This window comes from Rana temporaria, chromosome 6 (assembly GCF_905171775.1).
Source record: "Rana temporaria chromosome 6, aRanTem1.1, whole genome shotgun sequence".
NCBI lineage: Eukaryota > Metazoa > Chordata > Amphibia > Anura > Ranidae > Rana > Rana temporaria.
The window spans coordinates 1,919,596-1,946,650 of NC_053494.1; the positions used below are offsets into that span (position 1 = coordinate 1,919,596).

At 44.3% G+C, this 27,055-nt stretch overlaps 4 protein-coding genes across 4 annotated transcripts; all 4 read right to left on the minus strand.

The window, feature by feature from the left end:
• Nucleotides 1–3,448: 3,448 nt before the first annotated feature.
• Nucleotides 3,449–4,348, minus strand: LOC120942771 (taste receptor type 2 member 8-like). Its single transcript, XM_040355698.1, has one exon. The coding sequence runs from the start codon at nucleotides 4,346–4,348 to the stop codon at nucleotides 3,449–3,451; it is 900 nt and encodes a 299-aa protein (XP_040211632.1).
• A 5,454-nt stretch (nucleotides 4,349–9,802) lies between these two features.
• Nucleotides 9,803–10,690, minus strand: LOC120942772 (taste receptor type 2 member 9-like). The gene has a single exon (XM_040355699.1). The coding sequence runs from the start codon at nucleotides 10,688–10,690 to the stop codon at nucleotides 9,803–9,805; it is 888 nt and encodes a 295-aa protein (XP_040211633.1).
• A 5,984-nt stretch (nucleotides 10,691–16,674) lies between these two features.
• Nucleotides 16,675–17,580, minus strand: LOC120942773 (taste receptor type 2 member 40-like). Its single transcript, XM_040355700.1, has one exon. The coding sequence runs from the start codon at nucleotides 17,578–17,580 to the stop codon at nucleotides 16,675–16,677; it is 906 nt and encodes a 301-aa protein (XP_040211634.1).
• A 6,496-nt stretch (nucleotides 17,581–24,076) lies between these two features.
• Nucleotides 24,077–24,979, minus strand: LOC120942774 (taste receptor type 2 member 40-like). The gene has a single exon (XM_040355701.1). It carries the CDS (start codon nucleotides 24,977–24,979, stop codon nucleotides 24,077–24,079), a length of 903 nt encoding a protein of 300 aa, XP_040211635.1.
• Between the last annotated feature and the right edge of the window lie 2,076 nt (nucleotides 24,980–27,055).

Consider the following 27,055-nt stretch of genomic DNA (forward strand, 5'->3'; position numbering starts at 1 on the left):
AAATAACATTTAGAAGGGAAATGGAAGGAAAAAGTAAGTGAACCAACAATGCACGAGCTTAAAGGAACCAATTGAGAAAATAAAAAATGAACCTTTACCACCCCTTTCAGGACCAAGCCTCTTTCTGAGATTTGTTGTTTACAAGTTAAAAACAGTTTTTTTGCTAGAAAATTACTTAGAACCCCCCAAACATTATATACATTGTTTTTAAATTTCTAACACCCTAGAGAATAAAATGGCATTCGTTGCAATACTTTATGTCACACCGTATTTGCGCAGCGATCTTACAAGCGCACTTTTTTTTGAAAAAATAAAAAAAAATGTAATAAAAAAATAAGACAACAGTAAAGTTAGCCCAATTTTATATTTATATTGTGAAAGCCCTCCAGTGCTTCTCCGGGCTGACCCATGCTATCGGCGACCGATGATCATAGAGATTTCCGGTGATCAGATGGTCCCCGGTCATCTCTATGACCGTCGGAGGCCCGGGCCCGACATTATGACGCAGGAAGTAAACAAAGCCCAGACCTCAGCTGGAAAGAAAGATCTGTCTTTTTTTTTATCTCAATCTTTCCAAACTGGAGGAGAGTTGTGAGGTCTTATAGACCCCCCATCTCTCCATAAAGAGGACCTGTCATACACCATTCCCATTACAAGGGATGTTTACATTCCTTGTATGAGGAATAAAAGTGATAAAAGTAAATGAAAGAAAAATTGTAAAATTAAAAAAAGTTAAAGTAAAATATACAATAAATAAAAAAATAAAATTAAGCGTCCCATCCTCATGTGCTCGTGCGCAGAGGCGATCACACACGTAAGTCCCACCCACATATTTAAACGCCGTTTGCACTACAAAAGATTTTTCACCTCAATGCATAGAATGCATTGAGGTGAAACCCCCTGAGGGTTTACAACCCCTTTTAAGAAACCAAATAGAAGGATAAAGTGCTTAAAAATAGCTCTGAACAGTGGAAAAATAAGGTCTACTGATTGGTGGTCTAATAGCGGGAAATTTAACAGAATCTTTTTTTCCATAGTGGACAATCAAGTTTAATATCTTTTTTTCTAGGCAACTGAAATAATAATAATAATACAAAAAAAACAAAATTTTGTATAAATAGCTGTAAGGGTTTATTTGTTGGGCTTATTATGATTAGAAATGTTTGTTATGGGACCAAAAGAGAATTTTCTCAGGCACAGGGTGCCAACCATGGAACATTGGACAACAAGAGGTTGATGAAAATGGTGGTTGAGAAGCAATGAGGGTGCAAGGTGACAATGAACACCTATGGGATCTGAAAGGAGATTGAAGACTTTTCGAGAGGAAAGAGAATGAAGTCAGCAGAGCTTAAATGTCTCAGTATTATCCAGACCTGACTACAGACATCCATGATATGCCACATGTGTAGTGTAGGAAATGCTCCACGAAACGTGTTATATGATCAGTGGACATTGGTTGGGTCATTAGACTGTCCATCATTGGTGGTACTACCAGGGATACCCAAATATAGTACTAAGGTGTATAAGAATGAGAGGACCACAACAGTTTAAATAGCCCAGTAAAATATTTATTTGACACAGAGAGGCCAATGCATTTCAGAGGCTCGACAATACCCCGTCATCAGCACTATCAGCATTCTAGTCTATGGTAGTAAGAAGGAAATACAACTTCAATGATCCGGTGCCTATCTGACAGACTTTCTTAGGACCTTAGACTGTCCATCAGTTGTGGTACTACCGCACGCACAGAATCCGAAATCCAAAAGATCCAACATAAAAAAATTAAGATTCTACATGACGTTGACAATAGCGATCTGTGTCTATCGAACCTGCGGTCAAACGTGCCTAACCTAACTCTATTAGTCTGAGATTATTCTACATAGAGAGAAAAGATTCGACATTATAGAGACAGTGTTGGGGTAGACCATTCGACATGAACGACGAAGATTCGACGAAACAGAGAAAAACATACGAACGTCGAATCTGTCATTGAAGGCTTATGGTGCCTGTCGAATGTTTTAAGAAGTTTCGACAAGCAGCTAAACTGTATGACGCCGCGATCGCACATTTCCGGTCGAATGTTTCGCCTACAAGCTATAGAAAAATGCTAATGTTGTATGACACTAGTAATAATTATATTTATTAATTATTATTACTAGTCACCCAACATTAGAATTCTTCTATAGCCTATGGGCGGAGCATTTGACCATAAATGTCCGCTCGTGGCGATCGAATGTTTTTAGCTGCTTCGTCGAATCTTCATGTCTCTATATGTCAAATCTTTTCTCTCTATGTCGAATCTTTTCTCTCTATATGTCAAATCTTTTCTCTCTATAATGTCAAATCTTTTCTCTCTATATGTCGAATCTTTTCTCTCTATATGTCAAATCTTTTCTCTCTATAATGTCAAATCTTTTCTCTCTATGTCTCGGACTAATAGAGTTAGGTTAGGCACATTCAACCACAGGTTCGTTAGACACAGATCACTATTGTCACCATCATGTCGAATCTTCTATCTATATCGAACTGTTGTCGCAACGAAACAAAAATAAACCATTGTTGGATCTTTAGGATTTTGGATTCTGCACATTCGTTATCGTTTGTTAAAACAAACGTGAAAATCTTCGAAATTCAGACGAGAATGCATTCGGACGAAAACTAATGCACATGTCTAATGTATTTTGAAAGTTGTCCACCCCCTCCCCTAGCACCCTCAACACAAACATCTGATTCCCAACCTCCAGTAGGTCCACAGAAGGTCCTCCTTTGATGGCTGTGGTCGCCTGTATTTTCTGCTGCCTGTCCAATAGGACTTTATGAACACTTACTTGCCGTAGACTTGAATGGGGTGTACCCATAATGCAAAAGCAGCACCCCATTCAACTCTATAGGATGTTTGTGTGTGGGTGTGGGGAGTCCGGTACTAAATGTTTTTTTGTCTGGACTTCAGGCAGTGTTGGGGGAGGTATATAGGAATTTGATGGATGAGGAACCCGTATCTATGCATCGAGCAGGCCAGAGAGACTTCCTGTCCGGCACACACATCATGAAATTAGAACAAATCTCTTAGACAGTTGTCCATGGAACAGATGTTCCCACTGGAAGATTTCCCCTCTATATCTGCTCTGCTGACAAGTTTAAATTTAAGATTTTCTCATCACTTTCCCAATGACCATGATCACCAAGACAAACAGAGAGGAGAAATGACCCAAATGAGGAACACAGACAGCAATTAAAACCTGAAAAAAGATACAATCCTTCAACACTCCAATTAAAACTAGGCGCTTTCTTATAAGCTCTCACACTACAACCTTCACCTAACCCTAAGCAGATGGCATTTGAAGTGAAGCTTTCTCTTTAGAAACACTTCATTGATCACTTCTACACTATCAAACTAAATATGTCATGATATTTACTTAGACATTTAAGGGTAAAATAAATCTACACTTCAAGTCTCTGTGTTCCTCCGGCTTCTGGTCCAGAATCTTCTCAGAATGATTCTTCTCAGCTTGTTGCTGGCCTGGAAGATGACGGCGGCCTCCACCGATGGAGATAATAATTGTAAATTCCAACCGACTATGAACAGGGAGAAATTTGGAAGAAACAGAAATGCCTGAGACATGCAGAAGATTGTGAAGATGAGAAATAAGAAGAAGATTGTCCTCAGTGCCGTGACATGAGCCTGAAGATTTGGACGTGTTGATCCCGAGTCGTTATTCTTCACCCTCCAGACGTGCCTGAGCAGAAAAGAGGAGGTGAGGACCAGACACAGAAGACTAAGACAGAATGGAAGAACTAGGGTTGTTGCAGCCATATAACCGGAAAATATTTCATGAAACTTGTTATCAGAGGCTTCTGTACTGTTCTCAGAAGATGAGATACTTTCTCCATACAGAATCAAGAAGCCCGGGACAGTCACAATAAACAGCACAAGTGCTGTCAGGAATAGAAGAAGACTCAGGAAATTGGACACAATTCTCTTTATCCAGATGAAGAACCCATAGCTGAGATTGGTGATGCTGGTACAGTAATGAGCCGAGAGCCAGAAGGTCAACCAGAAGCTGTAGTAGATTAGGAAGTAACCTGATATGTTCACAAACACATATACTTGTATAATAAAAAAGATTTCTGGACACAAGACAAGTAGCATTCCTTGTAGACTCATCACGCACTGGAGGAGAATATTCACAATTCCCTTCCCCAGAAAGATCACATCGGAGGGACTCAACTTCCCTTTCTTTCTGATGATGTCCAGATTACCCATCACAATACAAGTGTTAGAAGGGATTGCCAAGACCAGTCCCAAGACTGAGGAGATTACAATGGATAAGTCATCCGGAGACATCATGTTGAGGTTTGGTGTGATCTCCGGACAGAGATGACGGGACACGTCCAGTGATAGCAGACAGAATGATAGAATTAGAGTTGAAATTATGGAAAAAGCCTTCAGAGATCCGTCTCATGAGTGACTTTGCATAAATGTGGTGAGTTTTATTTCCATGCCGACATCTAAAGTACGGAACATTCCGTGTAATACAATATTTAAATATTTTCCAATATACTGATGCACTTAACCACTTAAGGACTGGCTGCTGTTTGTGATTTTATTTTTCTTTGGTGCCTGTAGTGCCCCTCCCTCCTTTTCCACATGGGTGTCAGTCACACTGTTTACACCGAACCTCATAACTAAGTAGCTGTTCACCACACCTGCTCTGGATATATATCATTGGCCTGGATTTTGGTGTCCCTCTTCTTCTGGGTAAAGTGACAATAACTTTGTATAATTTGGAATTTTGATATTAATAATCTCTTGCTTTTTTGTGCCTTACATACACAGACCTGTATTGTTAGTACAGCACGTGAGACCATCTCTGGCTTGTGCTCTAATGATTAATATAATAATCTCTCTCATTTTTACCAACATAAGCAGGATGGTGTAAGGCACACAGAGAAGCATGACAGATATGAGACACACGTGAGCAGGTTAGAATGCAAAGAAAACACCACGGGAGTTGTAGTCCCAAGGATGTGGTCCATGTGACCATGCTGATATGAGGACTGCTCCTCCACCCGAACCAGGAGTTTAGGAATGTCACCATGAGAGGAAACGTTAAAGTGGTACTAGCGCTTTGTTTTTTTGTTTTTTAATAATAAGCATGTCATACTTACCTACACTGTGCAGTTCGTTTTGCACAGAGCGGCTCAGATCATTCTGGGGTCCCATGGCGGCTCTCGCGGCTCCTCTCCGCAAGAGCTAACCCCCTCTGGGAAGCTCTCTCCTGAGGTGGTTACCTTGCGGGCGCACTCCCGTGCCATACAATTGGCGTCCATTGCTGCCAATTGTATGACTCAGCCCTGCACCACTGGCGGCCGCATCATTGGATTTGATTGACAACAGCGGGAGCCAATGGCTGTGCTGCTATCAATCTATCCAATGAAAAGTCATCAAGACCTGGGGGAAAGCAATGCAGGATCGTGCCCACGGAAATTCAGGTCTAAGGTAAGTAAAATGGGGAGGGGGGCTCGGGGGGACCGGTAACTGCAAAATATAATTTTTCACCTAAATGCATAGGATGCATTTAGGCAAAAAGAACAAAGGTTTACAACCCCTTTAAAGAATATGTAAACTTTTGTTTAAGAAAAAAAAAACATGTCCTACTTTCCTCCTCTTTGCAGTTGGTTTTTCACAGAGTGGCCCCCAATCTTCCTCCTCTGGGGTCCCTCAGCAGCGCTCCTGCCTCCTCCTCTTCTCGAGTGCCCCGTGTGGGCACGCTCCCGTGTCCTACTGCTGTGTCCATTGACAGCAGGACTCGGCTTCGCCCCCCCTTCTCCCGAGTTATTGTATAAGATTGACAGCAGTGGGAGCCAATGGCTGTGCTGATATCAATCTATCCAATCAGGACCCAAGACAGCGGCTGAAGTGTGTGTGCTAATCCCCGTTGCAGGAATGATCGGGCTTTAGGTAAGTAAATGGGGGAGCTCTGGGGGGGGGGCTGGTGCACAACAATCTATACAATCAGGACCAAGACACCGGCTGGAGTGGGTGTGTTCGTCCCTAGTGGAGAAACGATCGGGCTCAGGTAAGTAATAGGGAAGCATTGGGGGGGGGGGGGGTGCACCACAAGAGGTTTTTCACCTCAATACATATGCATTGAGGTGAAATACCGCAAGGGTTTACAACCCCTTTAAGAAACCAAATAGAAGGATAAAGTGCTTAAACATTGCTTTGAAGAGTGGAAGAATAGGGTCTTCTGATTGGTGGTCTAATAGCAGGAAAGGAAACAGAATCTTTTTTTCCATAGTGGACAATCAAGTTTAATATCTTTTTTCAGGCAACTGAAATAAAAAATAAATAAAAAAAATGTATAAATAGCTGTAAGAGTTTCTTTCTTGGGCTTATTATGATTAGAAATGTTTGTTATGGGGCTAAAGGAGAATTTTCTCAGGCACAGGGTGCCAACCGTGGAACATTGGACAACAAGAGGTTGATGAAAAAGGTGTTCGAGAAGCAATGAGGGTGCAAGGTGATAATGAACACCTATGGGATCTGAAAGGAGATTGGAGACTTTTCGAGAGGAAAGAGAATGAAGTCGGCAGAGCTTAAAGGAGTTGTAAAGGTTCATTTTTCTATTTTCTAAATAGGTTCATTTAAGCTTGTGCATTGTGGGTTCACTTACCCTTTCCTTCCATTTCCATTCTAAATGTTTTTTTTCTTTGTCTGAATTTCTCACTTCCTGTTCCTTCTCAGTAAGCTTCCCCCATCATCCGAGCCGTTCTGGCTGGGGGTTAGTCAGCGTGCTCGCCCCCTCCCTTGGGACTACATCCCTGCGGGGAGACGCTGTGAAGGGACGGGGAGAGCACGTTGACTAACCCCCAGCAAGAACGGCTCGGATGATGGGGGAAGCTTACTGAGAAGGAACAGGAAGTGATAAATTCAGACAAAGAAAAAAAAAACATTTAGAAGGGAAATGGAAGGAAAGGGTAAGTGAACCCACAATGCACGAGATTAAAGGAGTTGTAAAGGAAAAAAAAAATGTCACCTTAATGCAATCTCTCTCGCATGAATGTGATGAGTTCTTGCTGGGAGGACCAGAGACAGCCGCCGAGGGACCCCAGAAGACATGAATCGGGGGACACTCTGTGCAAAACGAGCTGCACCTTGGAGGTAAGTATAACATGTTTGTTATTTTAAAGAATTTTTTTTTTCCTTTAGTAACCCTTTTAAGGAACCTATTTAGAAGATAAAAAACAAACCTTTGCAACCCCTTTAAATGTCTCAGTATTATCCCAACCTGACTACAGACATCCATGATATGCTACATGTGTAGTGCAGAAATGCTCCACTAAACACGTCATATGATCAGAGGACATTGGTTGGGTCATTAGACTGTCCATCATTGGTGGTACTACCACTACGGTGTAAAAGAATGAGAGGCCCACAACAGTTTAAATAGCCCAGTAAAATATTTATTTGACACAGAGAAGCCAATGCATTTCAGAGGCTCAACAATACCCCGTCATCAGCACTATCAGCATTCTAGTCTATGGTAGTAAGAAAGAGATAAAACTTCAAGGTTCAATGTTCTAGACATCTCAGTTAATTGTGTAGACAAAGTTTATCAGAGACGAAAACTGGCTATTGATATTTATAAATAAAATGACCATTAAATGTTGATCCAGGGAACACCTGATTGCCATAGAACAGGGGTCTCCAAACTACGGCCCGTGGGCCACATCCGGGCCGCTGGGACGTTTTTTACGGCCCGCAGCTTGAGTCCTCAGACTCACTGCAGGGTCGGTCTCTTCTCAAGCTATGTTGGGGAGCAGGACGCGCACTGCATACTCACGCCACGTGACTAAGCCAGCCAACCCGGCGCCTCACTAAGCAGCTGTTTGCTAGGACCTGCTGCACCTCCTAGCTCCCTCGCCGCTGTCAGTCTGCATACCACGTGCCTGTGTAACAGCCGGGCGGGAGCCGGGAGATACAGCAGAGCTGCACTGAAGTTGGGCATTGTTATTGCTGGGACTGAAATGTAAGTGCTGTGGTGGGGCTCTCTGATGGGGACCTACATGTGGAGAAGTGGCTCTGATGAAGGACGCAAATGTGGACGCTATAAGGGGGACACAATTGTGCAGGGGTCTCTGATGGTTACATCAATGTGTGGGGGGTCTCTGATGGGTACATCAATGTGTGGGGGGGTCTCTGATGGGGTCAATAATGTGTGTGGGGGGTCTCTGATGGGGACATTAATGTGTGTGTGTGGGGGGTCTCTGATGGGGACATTAATGTGTGGGGGGGTCTCTGATGGGGACATTAATGTGTGGGGGGGCCTCTGATGGGGACATTACTGTGCAGGGGTCTTTGATGGGGACATTTTTGTGCAGGAGTATCTGATGGTGACATTAATGTTTGTGGGGGTCTCTGATGGGGACATTATTGTGCAGGGGGTCTCTGATGGGGACATCATTGTCAAGGGGGTCTCTGATGGGGACATTATTGTGCAGGGGGTCTCTGATGGTGACATTAATGTTTGTGGGTGGTCTCTGATGGGGACATTATTGTGCAGGGGGACTCTGATGGGGACATTATTGTGCAGGGGGTCTCTGATGGTGACATTAATGTGTGTGGGGGTCTCTGATAGGGACATTAATGTGCAGGGGTCTCTAAAGGGGACATTATTGTGCAGGGGGTCTCTGATGGGGACATTATTGTGCAGGGGGGTCTCTGATGGGGACATTAATGTGTGTGGGGGGTCTCTGATGGGGACAATATTGTGCAGGGGTCTCTGATGGGGACATTAATGTGTGTGGGGAGTCTCTGATGGGGACATTAATGTGTGTGTGTGTCGGGGGGGGGGGTCTCTGATGGGGACATTAATGCGCAGAGGTCTCTGATGGGGACATTAATGCGCAGAGGTCTCTGATGGGGACATTAATGTGCAGGGGTCTCTGATGGGGACATTAATGTGCAGGGGTCTCTGATGGGGACATTAATGTGCAGGGGTCTCTGATGGTGTCATTATTGTGCAGGGGTCTCTGATAGGGTCATTAATGTGTGTGGGGGTCTCTGATGGGGACATTATTGAGCAGGGGTCTCTGATGCGGACACAAATATGAAAGGGAGACCTAAGGGGGACACAAATATGCAGCGGAGAGGCTGATGGGGACACAAATGTGTTGGGAGACTCTGATGGGGACCAAATGTATGGGCAGTGTGTGTCACGGTAACACAGATGTAAGGCCTTGTGCACACTGGAAGTTTATCCCCGTGCATGAGGTTACTTTACACAATGCATGTGTGTGGATGTGGAGAGTCCGCTACTACATTTTTTAGGAATTTTATGGATGAGGAACCCGTATCTATGCATCGAGGAGGCCAGAGAGACTTCCTGTCCGGCACACACATCATGAAATAAGAACAAATCTCTTAGACAGTCGTCCCAGGAACAGATGTTCCCACTGGAAGATTTCCCCTCTATATCTGCTCTGCTGACAAGTTAAAATTTAAGATTTTCTCATCACTTTCCCAATGACAACGATCACCAAGACAAACAGAGAGGAGAAATGACCCAAATGAGGAACACAGACAGCAATTAAAACCTGAACAATCCTTCAACACTCCAATCAAAACTAGACGCTTTCTTATAAGCTCTCAAACTACAACCTTCGCCTAACCCTAAGCAGATGGCATTTGAAGTGAAGCTTTCTCTTTAGAAACACTTCAAGTTGATCAATTCTACACTATCAAACTAAAATGTCATGGTATTTACTTTTACATTTAAGGGTAAAATCAATCTACACTTCAAGTCTCTGTGTTCCTCCGGCTTCTGGTCCAGAATCTTCTCAGAATGATCCTTCTCAGCTTGTTGCTGGCCTGGAAGATGATGGCGGCCTCCACCGATGGAGATAATAACTGTAAATTCCAACCGACTACGAACAGGGAGAAATTTGGAAGAAACAGAAATGCCTGAGACATGCAGAAGATTGTGAAGATGAGAAATAAGAAGAAGATTGTCCTCAGTGCCGTGACATGAGCCTGAAGATTTGGACGTGTTGATCCCGAGTCGTTATTCTTCACCCTCCAGACGTGTCTGAGCAGAAAGGAGAAAGTGAGGACCAGACACAGAAGACTAAGAGAGAATGGAAGAACTAGGGTGTTTGCAGCCATATAACATGAAAATATTTCATGAAACTTGTTATCAGAGGCTTCTGTACTGTTCTCAGAAGATGAGATACTTTCTCCATACAGAATCAAGAAGCCCGGGACAGTCACAATAAACAGCACAAGTGCCGTCAGGAATAGAAGGTGACTCAGGAAATTGGACACAATTCTCTTTATCCAGATGAAGAACCCATAGCTGAGATTGGTGATGCTGGTACAGTAATGAGCCGAGAGCCAGAAGGTCAACCAGAAGTTGAAGCAGATTAGAAAGTAACCTGATGCGTCTATGAAAATAATGGAAAAGACTGTAGGAGACAAGACCATTAACATTCCCTCTAGGCTCAGCACACACTGGAGGAGAATATTCACAATTCCTTTCCCCAGAAAGATCACATCGGAGGGACTCAACTTCCCTTTCTTTCTGATGATGTCCAGATTACCCATCACAATACAAGTGTTAGAAGGGATTGCCAAGACCAGTCCCAAGACTGAAGAGACTAACATAGATAAGGAGTCCGGAGACATCATGTTGAGGTTTGGTGTGATCTCCGGACAGAGATGACGGGACACGTCCAGTGATAGCAGACAGAATGATAGAATTAGAGTTGGAATTATGGAAAAAGCCTTCAGAGATCCGTCTCATGAGTGACTTTGCATAAATGTGGTGAATTTTATTTCCATGCCGACATCTAAAGCACGGAACATCCCGTGTAATACAATATTTAAATATTTTCCAATATACTGATGCACTTAACCACTTAAGGACTGGCTGCTGTTTGTGATTTTATGTTTCTTTGGTGCCTGTAGTGCCCCTCCCTCCTTTTGCACATGGGTGTCAGTCACACTTGGCTGTTTATACCAAACCTCATGACTAAGTAGCTGTTCACCACACCTGTTCTGGATATATATCATTGGCCTGGATTTTGGTGTTCCTCTTCTTCTGGGTAAAGTGACAATAACTTTGTATAATTTGGAATTTTGCTATTTATAATCTCTATAAAGCTTTTTTGTGCCTTACATACACAGACCTGTATTGTTAGTACAGCACGTGAGACCATCTCTGGCTTGTGCTCTAATGATTAATATAATAATCTCTCTCATTTTTACCAACATAAGCAGGATAGCGTAAGGCACACAGAGAAGAATGACAGATATGAGACACACGTGAGCAGGTTAGAATGCAAAGAAAACACCACGGGAGTTGTAGTCCCAAGGATGTGGTACATGAGACCATGCTAATATGAGGACTGCTCCTCCACCCGAACCAGGAGCTCAGGAATGTCACCATGAGAGGAAACGTTAAAGTGGAACTAAAGCTTTGTTTTTTTGTTTTTTAATAATAAACATGTCATACTTACCTACACTGTGCAGTTCATTTTGCACAAAGTGGCCCCCGATCGTTCTGGGGTCCCATGGCGGCTCTCGCGGCTCCTCCCCGCAAGAGCTAACCCCCTCTGGGAACCTCTCTCCTGAGGTGGTTACCTTGCGGGCGCACTCCTGTGCCATACAATTGGCGTCCATTGCCGCCAATTGTATGACTCGGCCCTGCCCCCCAGGCGGCCGCATCATTGGATTTGATTGACAACTGCGGGAGCCAATGGGTGTGCTGCTATCAATCTATCCAATGAAAAGCCAACCAGACCTGGGGGAAAGCAACGCGGGATCACGCCCATGGAAATTCAGGTCTAAGGTAAGTAAAACGGGGAGGGGGGCTTGGGGGGACCGGTGACTGCAAAGATGTTTTTTCACCTAAATGCATAGGATGCATTAAGGCGGAAAAACACAAAGGTTTACAACCCCTTTAAAGAATATGTAAACTTTTGTTTAAGAAAAAAAAAACATGTCCTACTTTCCTCCTCTGTGCAGTTGGTTTTTCACAGAGTGGCCCCCAATCTTCCTCCTCTGAGGTCCCTTAGCGGCACTCCTGCCTCCTCCTCTTCTCGAGTGCCCCGTGCGGGCGCGCTCCCGTGTCCTACTGCTGTGTCCATTGGCACAGACAGCAGGACTCGGCTCCCCCCCCTCTCCCGAGTTATTGTAGAAGATTGACAGCAGTGGCGAGATTGCAGGGCGACCAGAGTCCTTTTTGTTGAACGCCCACCTTCCTGGAATCTCTAAGCAGACGCGTAGATTGATACACTTTATTTTGCTTGGTGCGAAAATCACTTTGGCCAAAGCCTGGAAACTTCCGAGTGTCTCTGGTAAGGCGGCATTCAGGAAGATCTCCTGGATCATGTCCCAGGAAAAGATGACTTCCATTCTCAATGACCAGTGCCTAGTTTTGAATTGGTATGGAGTCCTTGGGCTCAGTTTATGGGTATCTCTCTCATCCCGGGAACCTAGGTTATTCTTTGTTAGGTTACCTTCAGCGTTTTTTTTTTTTGATGGTAATATCCTGTCGTGCATTCCCCCCTCTCCTCCCCTCTTAGTCCCCCTGAACCTTCTTATCTTCTTGCTTTTTCTTCCTTTATTCTTTTTTTTATGCGCTTTACCTTTTTTTTTCCTTTATGTACTGCTGTATTTTGCCGCTTTCATTCCCTATATCGTTAATTCAGGGGATGGACTGTTTATATGGGGATCTTGCCTGGTTAGGGATGGACTGGTGTGCCCCCACCCATTGGCACAGTGAGTTCCCTTCTGGGGTGCTGATGGTTGGGGGTCCTCTGGACCCCCTGCTGTACCGGGCCCTTGGTGACTGGGTTGGGGTCTCTTAGGAAGCTATCTTGGTCATAGGGGTGGCCGGTTGTCCTATTCCTCTTTGAATCTTCAGGGTTGTTTTGGGGTTTCTCATAATTTTACTGTTTTTTTTGTTTAAAGCGGTAGTTCACCCTCCTTCACCCCATTATTCCATTACTTTCGGCATCGTAGCGCGAGCTACGGTATGCCGGTCTTAAATTTTTAATCCCCGTACTCACTGTGCTATTGTTGATTGAAGAATCCGACTCCCGCGGGGAATGGGCGTGCCTATGGAGAGGGAGGATGATTGACGGCCGGCTCTGGCACGTCACGCTCCCCGAAGACAGCCGGAGTAGGTCTCGGCTATTCACAGCGCCTGCGCACAGGCTATGCGCAGGCGCCGTGAATAGCCAAGCCTATTTCGGCTATTTCCGGAGAAGCGTGACGTGCCAGGGCCGGCCGTCAATCACCTTCTCTCACCATAGGAACGCCCATTCCCCGGATTCTTCAATCAACGATAGCACAGTGAGTACGGGGATTAAAAATTTAGGACCGGCATACCGTAGCTCGCGCTACGATGCCGAAAGTAATGGAATAATAAAAAAAAACATTTTTTTTTTTTTTAACAGGGTGAACCCCCGCTTTAAGTAACCCTGTCATTCTTGCCATTTGTTTACTATTGTTTGTACATTGTGGCTGACTCTATGGTCTTCCATGAGTCCATGTTTCCCCTGTTCTGACTAAATTTTCGGTGACTGTACGAATGATTGCTTTGTGTATTTTTATTTTTATTGAAAATAAAACTCTTTGAAAGTAAGATTGACAGCAGTGGGAGCCAATAGCTGCGCTGCTATCAATCTATCCAAGACACCGGCTGAAGTGGGTGTGCTCATCTGCGTTGCAAGAATGATCGGACTTTAGGTAAGTAAATGGGGGAGCTCTGGGGGGGGGGCTGGTGAACTACAATATATACAATCAGGACCAAGACACCGGCTTGAGCGGGTGTGTTCGTCCCTGGCGGAGAAACGATCGGGCTCAGGTAAGTAAAAGGGAAGCTCTTGGGGGGGAGGGGGGTGCACCACAAGAGGTTTTTCACCTCAATACATATGCATTGAGTTGAAATACCGCAAGGGTTTACAACCCCTTTAAGTAACCAAATAGAAGGATAAAGTGCTTAAAAATTGCTTTGAAGAGTGGAGTGGAAGAATACGATCTACTGATTGGTGGTCTAATTGCAGGAGAGAAACATAATCTTTTTTCCATAGTGGACAATCAAGTTTAATATCTTTTTTCAGGCAACTGAAATAAAAAATAAATAAATAAAATGTATAAATAGCTGTAAGAGTTTCTTTCTTGGGCTTATTATGATTAGAAATGTTTGTTATGGGGCCAAAAGAGAACTTTCTCAGGCACAGGGTGCCAACCGTGGAACATTGGACAACAAGAGGTTGATGAAAAAGGTGTTCGAGAAGCAATGAGGGTGCAAGGTGACAATGAACACCTATGGGATCTGAAAGGAGATTGGAGACTTTTTGAGAGGAAAGAGAATGATATCGGCCGAGCTTAAAGGGGTTGTAAAGGTTCATTTTTTTATTTTCTAAATAGGTTCCTTTAAGCTTGTGCATTGTTGGTTCACTTACCCTTTCCTTCCATTTCCCTTCTAAATGTTTTTTCTCTTTGTCTGAATCTCTCACTTACTGTTCCTTCTCAGTAAGTTTCCCCCATCATCCGTGCCGTTCTGGCTGGGGGTTAGTCAGCGTGCTCGCCCCCTCCCTTGGGACCACATCCCTGCGGAGAGACGCTGTGAAGGGACGGGGAGAGCACGCTGACTAACCCCCAGCAAGAACGGCTCGGATGATGGGGCAAGCTTACTGAGAAGGAACAGGAAGTGAGAAATTCAGACAAAGAAAAGGGAAATGGAAGGAAAGGGTAAGTGAACCCACAATGCACGAGATTAAAGGAGTTGTAAAGGAAAACATTTTTTCACCTTAATGCAATCTATGCATTAAGGTGAAAAAAACATCTGATGATTAAGCCGCCCCCCGAGCCCCCGTTTTACTTACCTGACCCCTCGAAAGTCCCGCGCTCAGTCCCGAGATCCTCTTCGCCGCTCAGCCTAGCCGCTGATTGGCTAGAGCGGATGGATATTGAGAGCAGCGCAGTCATTGGCTGGCGCTGCTGTCAATCACATCCAGTGACGCGGCACGCCGAGGGGCCGAGTGATACAGTGAGTGGCTATGGCCATCACCATGCGAGCTCTCCTGCATGACTGTGATGAGTTCTTGCGGGGAGGACCAGAGACAGCCGCCGAGGGACCCCAGAAGACATGGATCGGGGCCACTCTGTGCAAAATGAACTGCACAGTGGAGGTAAGTATAACATGTTTGTTAGTTTAAAAAAAAAAGTTTTTTTTTCCTTTAGTAACCCTTTAAAGGAACCTATTTAGAAGATAAAAAACAAACCTTTACAACCCCTTTAAATGTCTCAGTATTATCCCAACCTGACTACAGACATCCATGATATGCCACATGTGTAGTGCAGAAATGCTCCACGAAACGTGCTATATGATCAGTGGACATTGGTTGGGTCATTAGACTGTCCATCATTGGTGGTACTACCAGGGAGACCCAAATATAGCACTAAGGTGTAAAAGAATGAGAGGACCACAACAGTTTAAATAGCCCAGTAAAATATTTATTTGACACAGAGAAGCCAATGCATTTCAGAGGCTCGACAATACCCCGTCATCAGCACTATCAGCATTCTAGTCTATGGTAGTAAGAAAGAGATAAAACTGCAAGGTTCAATGTTCTAGACATCTCAATTAATTGTGTAGAAAAAGTTCATTTCATTTAAAAAAAATCACAGACGGTAACTGGCTATTGATATTTATAAATAAAATGACCATAAAATGTTGATCCAGGGAACACCTGATTGCCATAGAGGACTTATTTTTCCCAGTTCCCAATGTGGATGATAAGGTTTTTTTTTTGCCTTCCTCTGGATCCGTGGTGGATTTTGGGCTCTACATATGCAGGTTCTTTTATTTATTTTGTAATTTCTTGCTATTGGTTGAACTTGATGGACTTATGTCTTTGGATAAATACGTAACTATGTATTTTGAAAGTTGTCCACCCTCTTTCCCAGAACCTTCAACACATGCATCTAGCTCCCCACCTCCAGTAGGTCCACAGCAGGTCCTCCTATGATGGCTGTGGTCGCCTTTATTGTCTGCTGCCTGTCTAATAGGAACCTACTAATGGGCTGCCTCTTTCTGAACACTTACTTGCTGTAGACTTGAATGGGGTGTACCTATAATGCCAAAGCAACATCCCATTCAACTCTACACAATGCATGTGTGTGGGTGTGGAGAGTCCACTACTACATTTTTTAGGAATTTGATGGAGGAGGAACCCGTATCTATGCATCGAGGAGGCCAGAGAGACTTCCTGTCCGGCACACACATCATGAAATAAGAACAAATCTCTTAGACAGTTGTCCCAGGAACAGATGTTCCCACTGGAAGATTTCCCCTCTATATCTGCTCTGCTGACAAGTTCAAATTTAAGATTTTCTCATCACTTTCCCAATGACAATGATCACCAAGACAAACAGAGAGGAGAAATGACCCAAATGAGGAACACAGACAGCAGTTAAAACCTGAAAAAAGATACAATCCTTCAACACTCCAATCAAAACTAGACGCTTTCTTATAAGCACTCACACTACAACCTTCACCTAACCCTAAGCAGACGGCATTTGAAGTGAAGCTTTCTCTTTAGAAACACTTCATTGATCACTTCTACACTATCAAACTAAAATGTCATGGTATTTACATTTTAAGTCTCTGTGTTCCTCCGGCTTCTGGTCCAGAATCTTCTCAGAATGATCCTTCTCAGCTCGTTGCTGGCCTGGAAGATGATGGCGGCCTCGGCCGATGGAGCTAATAACTGTAAATTCCAACCGACTATAACAAGGGAGAGATTTTGAAGAAACAGAAGTGACTGAGACATGCAGAATAAGGTGAAGATGAGAAGTAAGAAGAAGATTGTTCTCAGTGCCGAGACATGAGCCTGAAGATTTGGACGTGTTGATCCCGAGTCGTTATTCTTCACCCTCCAGACGTGTCTGAGCAGAAAGGAGGAAGTGAGGACCAGACACAGAAGACTAAGGAAGAATGGTAAAAGGGAGCCCAGGGTGTTTGTAGCCCAAGCATAGTAACGGATTTTATTAAACTTGTTATCAGAGGCTTCTGTACTGTTCTCAGAAGTTGAGATACTTTCTCCATACAGAATCCAGAAGCCCGGAACACTCACAAAAAATACCAGAAATGCTGTCAGGAATAGAAGGTGACTCAGGAAATTGGACACAATTCTCTTTATCCAGATGAAGAACCCATAGCTGAGATTGGTGATGCTGGTACAGTAATGAGCCGAGAGCCAGAAGGTCAACCAGAAGCTGTAGTAGGTTAGGAAGTAACCTGATGTTTTCAAAAACACAAATATTTGTCTAATGAAAAATATTTTTGGAGAAAAGACAATGAACATTACCAGTAGGCTCAGCACACACTGGAGGAGAATATTCACAATTCCCTTCCCCAGAAAGATCACATCGGAGGGATTCAACTTCCCTTTCTTTCTGATGATGTCCAGATTACCCATCACAATACAAGTGTTAGAAGGGATTGCCAAGACCAGTCCCAAGACTGAGGAGATTAAAACGGATAAGTCGTGTGGAGACATCATGTTGAGGTTTGGTGTGATCTCCGGACAGAGATGACGGGACACGTCCAGTGATAGCAGACAGAATGATAGAATTAGAGTTGGAATTATGGAAAAAGCCTTCAGAGATCCGTCTCATGGTTGACTTTGCATAAATGTGGTGAGTTTTATTTCCATGCCGACATCTAAAGTACGGAAAATCCCGTGCAAACAATTTTTAAATACTTTCCAATATACTGATACTGATGATACTTCAGGACCGGCTGCTGTTTGTGATTTTATTTTTCTTTGGTGCCTGTAGTGCCCCTCCCTCCTATTCCACATGGGTGTCAGTCACACTTGGCTGTTTATACCAAACCTCATAACTAGATGGAAACATTTTATTTACCCCCTGTGACAGGAGTGACTTTGGGTGGGGGATTTGTGGAACTCAGCTTACCCTGGAGAGCTCTGGAGGCTCCTTGTCCAGCTTCCCGACTCCTCTTATGCGTAGATCACCCCTGTGTCTCTAATAGGGGTACAGGGTGAATGAGAACCCCACTATGATCTGTGCTAGTCAGACTCAAGGTTGTATATATGTATATATTGGGCCAGATTCACAGATGACTAACGTCAACGTATCTATGCGCCCTATTCAGGGAACAAGATACGCCTGAATTTGGCCAAAATACGACCGACGTAAGTCTCCTACGCCGTCGTATCTTGGGTGCATATTTACACTGGCCGCTAGGTGGCGCTTACGTTGATTTACGCGTTGAATATGCAAATGACCTAGATACGCCAAGTCATGAACGTACTTGCACCCGCTACGCCGTTTACATAAGGCTTACGTCTGGCGTAAATTTACCCCTGCTATATGAGGCGCAGGTAATGCAAAGTATGGACGTCGGAACAAGCGTATGTTTTTACGTCGTTTACGTAAGTCGTACGTGAATGGGGCTGGGCGTAAGTGAGGTTTCACGTCGTACGCATTGTGACGTCGTATCGTAGGGAGTATTTGCAACGTGATCCTGAGCATGCGGGCGCATGCGCCGTTCGTTCGGCCATTCATTTACATGGGGTCACGATTCATTTCAATACAACACGCCCACTACCAGCCTACTTTGAATTACGCGGGCTTACGCCGGCCCATTTATGCTACGCCGCCGTAACTTAGGGAGCAAGTGCCTTGTGAATACAGTACTTGCCTCACTAAGTTACGTCGGCGTAGCGTATATGAGATGCGCTACGCCCGACTAAAGATACGTCGCTGTACGTGAATCTGGCCCATTGTGTGTTGTCTCATGCTGTTGTAGACTCCTTGGCGGTGATGGTTTGGGGTGTGACTGTATTCTATTGTGGTTTCTGCCTCAACTATTATGGGATGTGTAAGTGTCTTGTTGTGAGGAAATAGGGAGGGGGGATTCCTCCAGCAGCCCCCCTGCTAAGACTGTTTACTGATAAGAAGTTGGAACACACCTGACCTGTGTGTCTACTGTCATTGGACAGTTTAACCCGCCCTGTTTTCCAAGGGTGGGGGGAAGTGTTTTGAAGTGAGATATCTGTGTATAATGTGTGAAAATAAAGGAGTCTGCTGGTTTGTACTCTATACTGAGGTGTTGTCTGGTGATTGGGAGAGTCTTGGATGGTGCTGGTTTTGGACAGAGGAAGCATTAATGGTGGACCAAGTTTTGTTTAAGGTTGTGGGTTCGTCACACCCCCTTCATGACCAGGCCATTTTTTGTTTGCTACTTTAACCACTTAAGGACCGAGACTCTTTCTGACATTTGGTGTTTACAAGTTAAAATCATTTTTTTCTGTGCTAAAAATTACTTAGAACCCCCAAACATTAAGGGCCAGATCCACAAAGATCTGCCTATCTTTAGGCAGGCGTAGCGTATCTAAGATTCACTACGCCGCCGTAACTTAGAGCGTAGTTTCCGTATCCTGAAAGAATTTGTGCCGTAAGTTACGGCGGCGTAGTGTAACTGTGTCGGCGTAAGGGCGCGCAATTCAAATGGATAAGATGTGGGCGTGTTTTATGGCAATTCATCTTGACCCCACATAAATTATGTGTTTTTTTAACGGCACATGCGCCGTCCGTGGGGGTATCCCAGTGCGCATCCTCGAAATCACTTTGCAAATAGTCAATGCTTTCGACGTGAACGTAATTTACGCAAAGCCCTATTCGCGAACGTTTTACACAAATGAGGTAAACAACGGAAAATTTGATGCTGTCCCGACGTCCATACTTAACATTGCGAACGCCTCATAGACCCAGGGGTAACGTTACGCCGAAAAAAGCCTTACGTAAACGACGTAAAAAATGCGCCGGGTGGACGTACGTTTGAGGATCGGCATATCTAGCTAATTTGCATACTCTACGCGGAAATCGATGGAAGCGCCTCCTAGTGGCCAGCGAAAATATGCACCTAAGATCCGCCGGCGTACTAAGACGTACGTCAGTCGGATCGAGTCCACATTCAGTCGTATCTTGTTTTGTGGATACAAAACAAGATACAACGGGGCATCTTAGGACTTACGCAGCGTATCAATAGATACGCCGGCGTAAGTTCTTTGTGGATCTGGGCCTATATATTTTTTTCTAACACCCTAGAGAATAAAATGGCGGTCGTTGCAATACTTTTTGTCACACCGTATTTGTGCAGCGGTCTCACAAGCGCAATTATTTTGGAAAAAAATACACTTTTTTGAATTGAACAATAAGACAATAGTAAAGTTAGCCCATTTTTTTAATATTGTGAAAGATGATGTTATGCTGAGTAAATTGATACCCAACATGTCACTCTTCAAAATTGCTCCCGCTCGTGGAATGGCGACAAACTTTGACCTTTAAAAATCTCCATAGGTGACGTTTAAACATTTCCACAGGTTACCAGTTTTGAGTTACATAGGTGCTAGAATTATCGCTCTCGCTCTAACGAATACGGCGATACCTCACATGTTTGGTTTGAACACCATTTTCATATGCGGGCGCAATTTACGTATGCGTTCACTTCTGGGCGCGAGCTTGGAGGGACAGGGTGCTCCAAATTCATTATTTTTTTTCATTATTTATTTTACTTTTTATTTTTTACTGTTACACTGTCTTTTAAAAAAAAATATATATATATATATGTGTCACTTTTTATTCCTATTACAAGAAATGTAAACATCCACAACGAATCTGCGCCATAAGTTACGGCGGCGTAGTGTATCTATTGCGGCGTAAGGGGGCGGAATTCAAATGGATCTAATGGGGGCGTGTTTTATGTCAATACGTCGTGACCCGACGTAAACAATGTTTTTTTGGAACTGCGTATGCGCCGTCCCTGGGGTATCCCAGTGCGCATGCTCGAAATTAAACCGGAACCTGCCAATGCTTACAATGGTGACGTCATTCTACGCAAATTCCTATTCGCGAACAACTTACGCAAACGACGTAAAAAATTCAAAATTGTAAGCGGTAAGGACAGCCATACTTACTTAACATTGAGTACGCCTCGGTATAGCAGCTTTAACTATACGCCGGAAAAAGCTAATTTGCATACTCGACGCGGATTTCGACGGGAACGCCACCTAGCGGCCGCTGAAAAATTGCAGCTTAGATCCGACGACGTACGAAGACGTACGCCTGTCGGATCTAGCCGAGATGCCGTTGTATCTTGTTTTGAGGATTCAAAACAAAGATACGACGCGGGAATTTTGAAATTAATTCTTTGTGGACCTGCCCCACCGTATATACTTGAGTATAAGCCGAGTTTATCAGCACATTTTTTTGTGCTGAAAATGCCCCCCCTCGGCTTATACTCGAGTCACCTTTTTGCACCTCATCTCCCGGACTTTGGGGACCCGGTAACGGCCGAACACATGTAGCCCCACTCTTCCTCTACAAGTGCGTGAAGTTTGTTGCGCGGGGGACCTACAGATGGGGAGCACCGATTTTTCAAAGCCGGACACCCCTTCCATAAACGGTCATTTCTCCGTTGAATTTGGGGACCCGGAACTGGCCGGACGTAGGTCCCCTGGACACGGAACTTGGCACATATGTAGCTTAATTTCTCTTCTACAAGTGTGCAAAGTTTGTTGTCTGGGGGACCTACGACTGGGGAGCACTGATTTTTTTCAAAACCCGGCACCCCTTTCATAGACTCCCATGTAAAACGTCAGTCTAGTCATGGGCACAGTGAGGCATGGGCACAGTAAGCATGGGCACAGTGAGGCATGGGCATAGTGAGGCATAAGCACAGTGAGGCATGGGCACAGTGAGACACAGTGAAGCATGCAGATGGACACCCTAGGTTTATACTCGAGTCAATATGTTTTCCCATTTTTTTGTGGCAAAATTAGGTGCCTCGGCTTATGTTCGGGTCGGCTTATACTCGAGTATATACGGTACATACATTGAAAAGGTGATGTAACCTTTTATAGTGTTTTCCAAAAGTGTCTCAAAAGTATCAAATATTTAACCTCATAAAATGTTGAAATACATCCAATTCCTTTTCATTTGACTCCAAGACACCTTATAGAAATATTCCAGAATGTTCTCCTAAAGAACACACAACGTTACTGGAGATTCAAATTTTTATTGTCAGGATTGTGTCCTAATGTACATGATTAATAAATTCTTTTAATATACATTTCTGTACTTGGTGAAATTTTCGCTGCATTAAAACCCCACCCGGGGAAAAACTTCCATGCCACAACAATTGAGCTGAGCTCCATCCGCCGGGTTTCAGAATTTAGGACTGAATTGTCCTCCTCCTCCGAAGAAGAATAATTATTAGGCGTGCGAGCAGACCGACGGGCTCCCCGGACCAAAAACCAAACATAACGAAGCGTATGAAGTTAGGGGTGAGCCAGGCAGGCACGTGCGAGGGGAGGAAGCGATTACTCGCCTCCAGCTGCCCCCCCCCCCGCAAAAAACACCCCTGCCCAGGTCAAGGCCCCCTGCACCATGGTGACACAAAAGCGTCAGACCCCAGAACTGATCCAGGAATCCCATGATGGCAAACTTCTCAAGTCCATTGAGCCGGCCGGCTCGCCTGCATCACACCCTTCACCTAGTGTCTAGCAGGTGGACCACCCTCAGACAGATGGTCCTGGCAGATGGAAACATAAAAAAAGGAGGAAAAAGGGGGGGTATAGAAAAGAGAGAGAGAAGAAGAAGATAGGTTAGAACATGGAATCCCGCGTCCAGCTCCGCCTCCACTCCGGGCCCCCGTCGGCATATCGGCACATATTCAGTAGCTAAAAAAACTCCCCTGATTTGATACCCCCTTTCATTGTCATATATACTTGTATTGAATGGATAAAAGTTGAACATGAGCTTATTGCTCTCTAACCCTAGGTGAAACCTCTGTCCCCAATCCCCATACTTAGCTAAGGCCGTATCTCTGTTTCACAGTAATAAGCACTAACTTCCCATATACAGTACTTTGAGTGGGTAATACTCAAAAACAGGAGACGCATCTCATTCAGCTCTATAGTATGTATCTGTGCAGCCCAGTATTATTATATATTTTTTGTCTGGACTTCAGGTAGTGAGGGAGGAGGTAAGTACAGACCTGCTGGAGGAGGAACCCAAATCAAATCATTAAGGAGTCTACGGAGACTGGTTTCCTTTGTGTCCATTTGAGCGCTTCCTCATCATTTCCTGTCCTGTACACACAACATGAGATTGTGGTAAACCCCTCTTATGCCTCGTACACACGATCGGGATTGTCGGCGGTAAAAATTCCGCCAGGAATCCCGGGGGGAAAACCAAGAACCTGCTCGGTCACTTTCCCTGTGTACACACCAGAGGTTTTCTCGTTGGGAAAACTGCGGTGAGAGCTTTGGCCAGGAAACCCGGCCGGGTGAATGCTCCATCGCAGCGTTTCCCATAGGAAAAAGACCGCCGGGAATCGCGGCAGGAAAAAAAGAGAACATGTCCTCATTTTTTCCTGTCGGTAAACTGCCATGGAGCATACACACAGCTGGTTTTCCCAGCCAAAAGCTGTCATGGCAGTTTTCCCGACGGGAAAACTGGTCGTGTGTACGAAGCATTAGAGGGTTGTCATAAGAACAGGTGTCCCCCATTGGAAGATTTTCCCTCTATTCCTGCTCTGCTGGCAACTCCAAATTTAGGATTCTCTCACCATTTCAAGCCCCAGTGACAATGATTACCAGGAAAAGGTGAACTAACCCTTTAAGAAACATTTTAGGCTGATCACTATTAAACTAAAATGTTATATGGAATATTTACACATTTAAAGTGGAAGTAAACCCTCCTATTGTTTTTTGCCAAGGAAACGGCCATCTTGGCCTCTGTTTAATCTGCAACAGCCATGATGATGTACATGTGATCCGTTATGAAACCAGCCATTGGATGGTTTGACAGTTTGGTTGAGAGCGCAAGCAAATGTGACAGCTAGCATATCCGGCATGCCGGGAATGTTAACTGTTTTTTGTAACTATCAAATTGAAGGATTTACTTCCGATTTAAGATAAGGATAGTTTTAAATCTAAAAATTTAAATAAATAAAAAGATAGGCACATTTTAAGTCTCTGTGTTCCTCCGGCTTCTGGTCCAGAATCTCCTCAGAATGATCCTTCTCAGCTTGTTGCTGGCCTGGAAGATGACGGCGGCCTCCACCGATGGAGATAATATTTGTAAATTCCAACAGACTATTACCAATGACAAACTGTGAAGAAATAAGCCAATTTGAGACATGCAGAAGAATATGAAGATGAGAAGTAAGAAGAGGATTGTCCTCAGTGCCGTGACATGAGCCTGAAGATTTGGACGTGTTGATCCCGAGTCGGTATTCTTCACCCTCCAGACGTGTCTGAGCAGAAAGGAGAAAGTGAGGACCAGACACAGAAGACTAAGGCAGAATGGAAGAATGACGCCTAGGAAGGCCATGGGAACAACATAGGGAATTCTGATACGGAACCTTTTACAAGAGTCTTCTGTACTGTTCTCAGAAGACTTCATACTTTCTGCATGGACAGTCCAGAACCATGGGACACTCACAATAAACATCCCAAGTGCTGTCAGGAATAGAAGGTGACTCAGGAAATTGGACACAATTCTCTTTATCCAGATGAAGAACCCATAGCTGAGATTGGTGATGCTGGTACAGTAATGAGCCGAGAGCCAGAAGGTCAACCAGAAGTTGTAATAGATCAAAAAGAAAACTGATACGTTTATAAATCCACGTACATCTGTAGCATACATGTATGTCTCACAAAAGACATAGAGCATTGCCTGTATACTCATCACACACTGGAGGAGAATATTCACAATTCCTTTCCCCAGAAAGATCACATCGGAGGGACTCAACTTCCCTTTCTTTCTGATGATGTCCAGATTACCCATCACAATACAAGTGTTAGAAGGGATTGCCAAGACCAGTCCCAAGGCTGAAGAAATCAAAATAGATAATTCCAGAGACATCATGTTGAGGTTTGGTGTGATCTCCGGACAGAGATGACGGGACACGTCCAGTGATAGCAGACAGAATGATACATTTGAGGTTGGAATTATGGAAATAGTCCTCAGAGATCCGTCTCATGTTTGAGTTTGCATATTTGTGGTGAGTTTTATTTTGGTACCAACATCCAAAGTACAAACGTAAACAAATTTTGAACAATTTCCCTTATACCGATGCATTTAACCACTTCAGGACTGGCGACTGTTTGTCTCCAATTGACTATCATGAACACTCAGCACTATGACTATTGATTCAACAATCCTCCAAACAGAAAAAAAAAAAATTCCAGATCAAATTTAGTATTTAGGTGTTATTGGTGATACACACTACAGATTGTATTCTGTGCCTTGTCCCTCTTATCTCTACATTGAAACAATGTTTCTGACATAAAGCTTAGTGACGTTATCTATATGTAGCATCCTCTAGTGTGTGATAGAAGTTAGAGTAGTAAAAATATAGTTTAGCTCGGGGCTAAGCCTGAGCTATAGAATCTGGGTCAGGGTTTACTAAGGTTCAGGGCTAGGTAATTCATCCTGGCAGCTCTCTGGTGCCTCTCCCTGATCTAGAAGGTTGGAGAATCTTCTAGAATTAGAGGGTGGAGGTTTAGGGGGAGCTGCCTTGAATATTTATGGAGCCTCAGTCAATCCTCAGAGGCAGTCTGGCAGGGGACAGAGACCACTCCATAAATAGACATGGGTCATGCCAGCAGGGGAAGTTGGTGGAAGATAGAGATTCAGTGTTGATGAGGCTGTTGGTTGCACTCAGTGGTACCCCCTAGTCTGGGGGGGTGTCCTGACTTGGGCCAGGGCTCAGGTGCTGGAAAGATCCTGCCATGACACAGGGAAGCAAGTCTTTCCTGGAGGCATGGGAGCAAGAGAGCAGACAGAGTGAGTAGTCAACATTGTGGGGACTAACAAAGGGGGGGGCTGTGACATGTAGCCAGTCTCCCTTGAAGACAGCAGTGTGCTAAAGTCTTCGACCTTTTCCTTGAGATCTCCCGGGTGGTCTGGCGAAGAGTCATTCTGGAGGACTGGCATTTTAGAGTTAGCCTGGGGGGCTAGTGAAAGTTAAGGGGCAGCTGCAGCCAGGTGGGTTGGCAGTGCCTGATGATCTGGTGCTGGGATCAGAGGCAACAGAGGAGAAGCTACAAGCTTTTTCTCTACCACTGTGCTACACAAAAAAGAGGCCACAAGTTCCTGCTTGTAAAGGATCATTGCTAATCTGACTGAAAGCCTGTCAGATATATTAGAGTGATTCAGCTAGAGCAGGGATATGCAATTAGCAGACCTCCAGCTGTTGCAGAACTACAAATCCCATGAGGCATAGCAAGGCTCCTACAGCCACAAGCATGACACCCAGAGGCAGAGGCATGATGGGATTTGTAGTTTTGCAACATCTGGAGGTCCGCTAATTGCATATCCCTGAGCTAGAGCAAGTGAATGTGCTGGAGAAGAATGAAGCAGACTGTATATACAGTATCTCGCAAAAGTGAGTACACCCCTCACATTTTTGTAAATATTGTATTCTATCTTTTCAATTGGCAACACTGAAGAAATGACACTTTGCTACAATGTTGTGTAGTGAGTGTACAGCTTGTATTACAGTGTAAATTTGCTGTCCCCTCAAAATAACACCAAAGTGTCAATATTTGTGTGGCCACCATTATTTTTAACCCTCTTGGGCATTGAGGTCACCAGAGCTTCACAGGTTGCTACTGGAGTCCTCTTCCCCTCCTCCATGACGACATCACGGAGCTGGTGGATGTTAGAGACCTTGCGCTCCTTCACCTTCTGTTTGAGGATGACCCACAGATGATCAATAGGGTTTAGGTCTGGAGACATGCTTGGCCAGTCCATCACCTTTACCCTCAGCTTCTTTAGCAAGGCAGTGGTGGTCTTGGAGGTGTGTTTGGGGTTGTGATCATGTTGGAATCCTGCCCTACGGCCCAGTCTCCAAAGGGAGGGAACATTTTCACTTAGGGGTGTACTCACTTTTGTTGCCAGAGGTTTAGACATTAATGGCTGTGTGTTGAGTTATTTTGA

Excerpts from the sequence above, each read along its gene's own strand:
- LOC120942771 (XM_040355698.1), bottom strand. The coding sequence starts at position 4,348 with ATGATGTCTCCGGATGACTTATCCATTGTAATCTCCTCAGTCTTGGGA.
- LOC120942773 (XM_040355700.1), bottom strand. The coding sequence starts at position 17,580 with ATGATGTCTCCACACGACTTATCCGTTTTAATCTCCTCAGTCTTGGGA.
- LOC120942772 (XM_040355699.1), bottom strand. The coding sequence starts at position 10,690 with ATGATGTCTCCGGACTCCTTATCTATGTTAGTCTCTTCAGTCTTGGGA.
- LOC120942774 (XM_040355701.1), bottom strand. The coding sequence starts at position 24,979 with ATGATGTCTCTGGAATTATCTATTTTGATTTCTTCAGCCTTGGGACTG.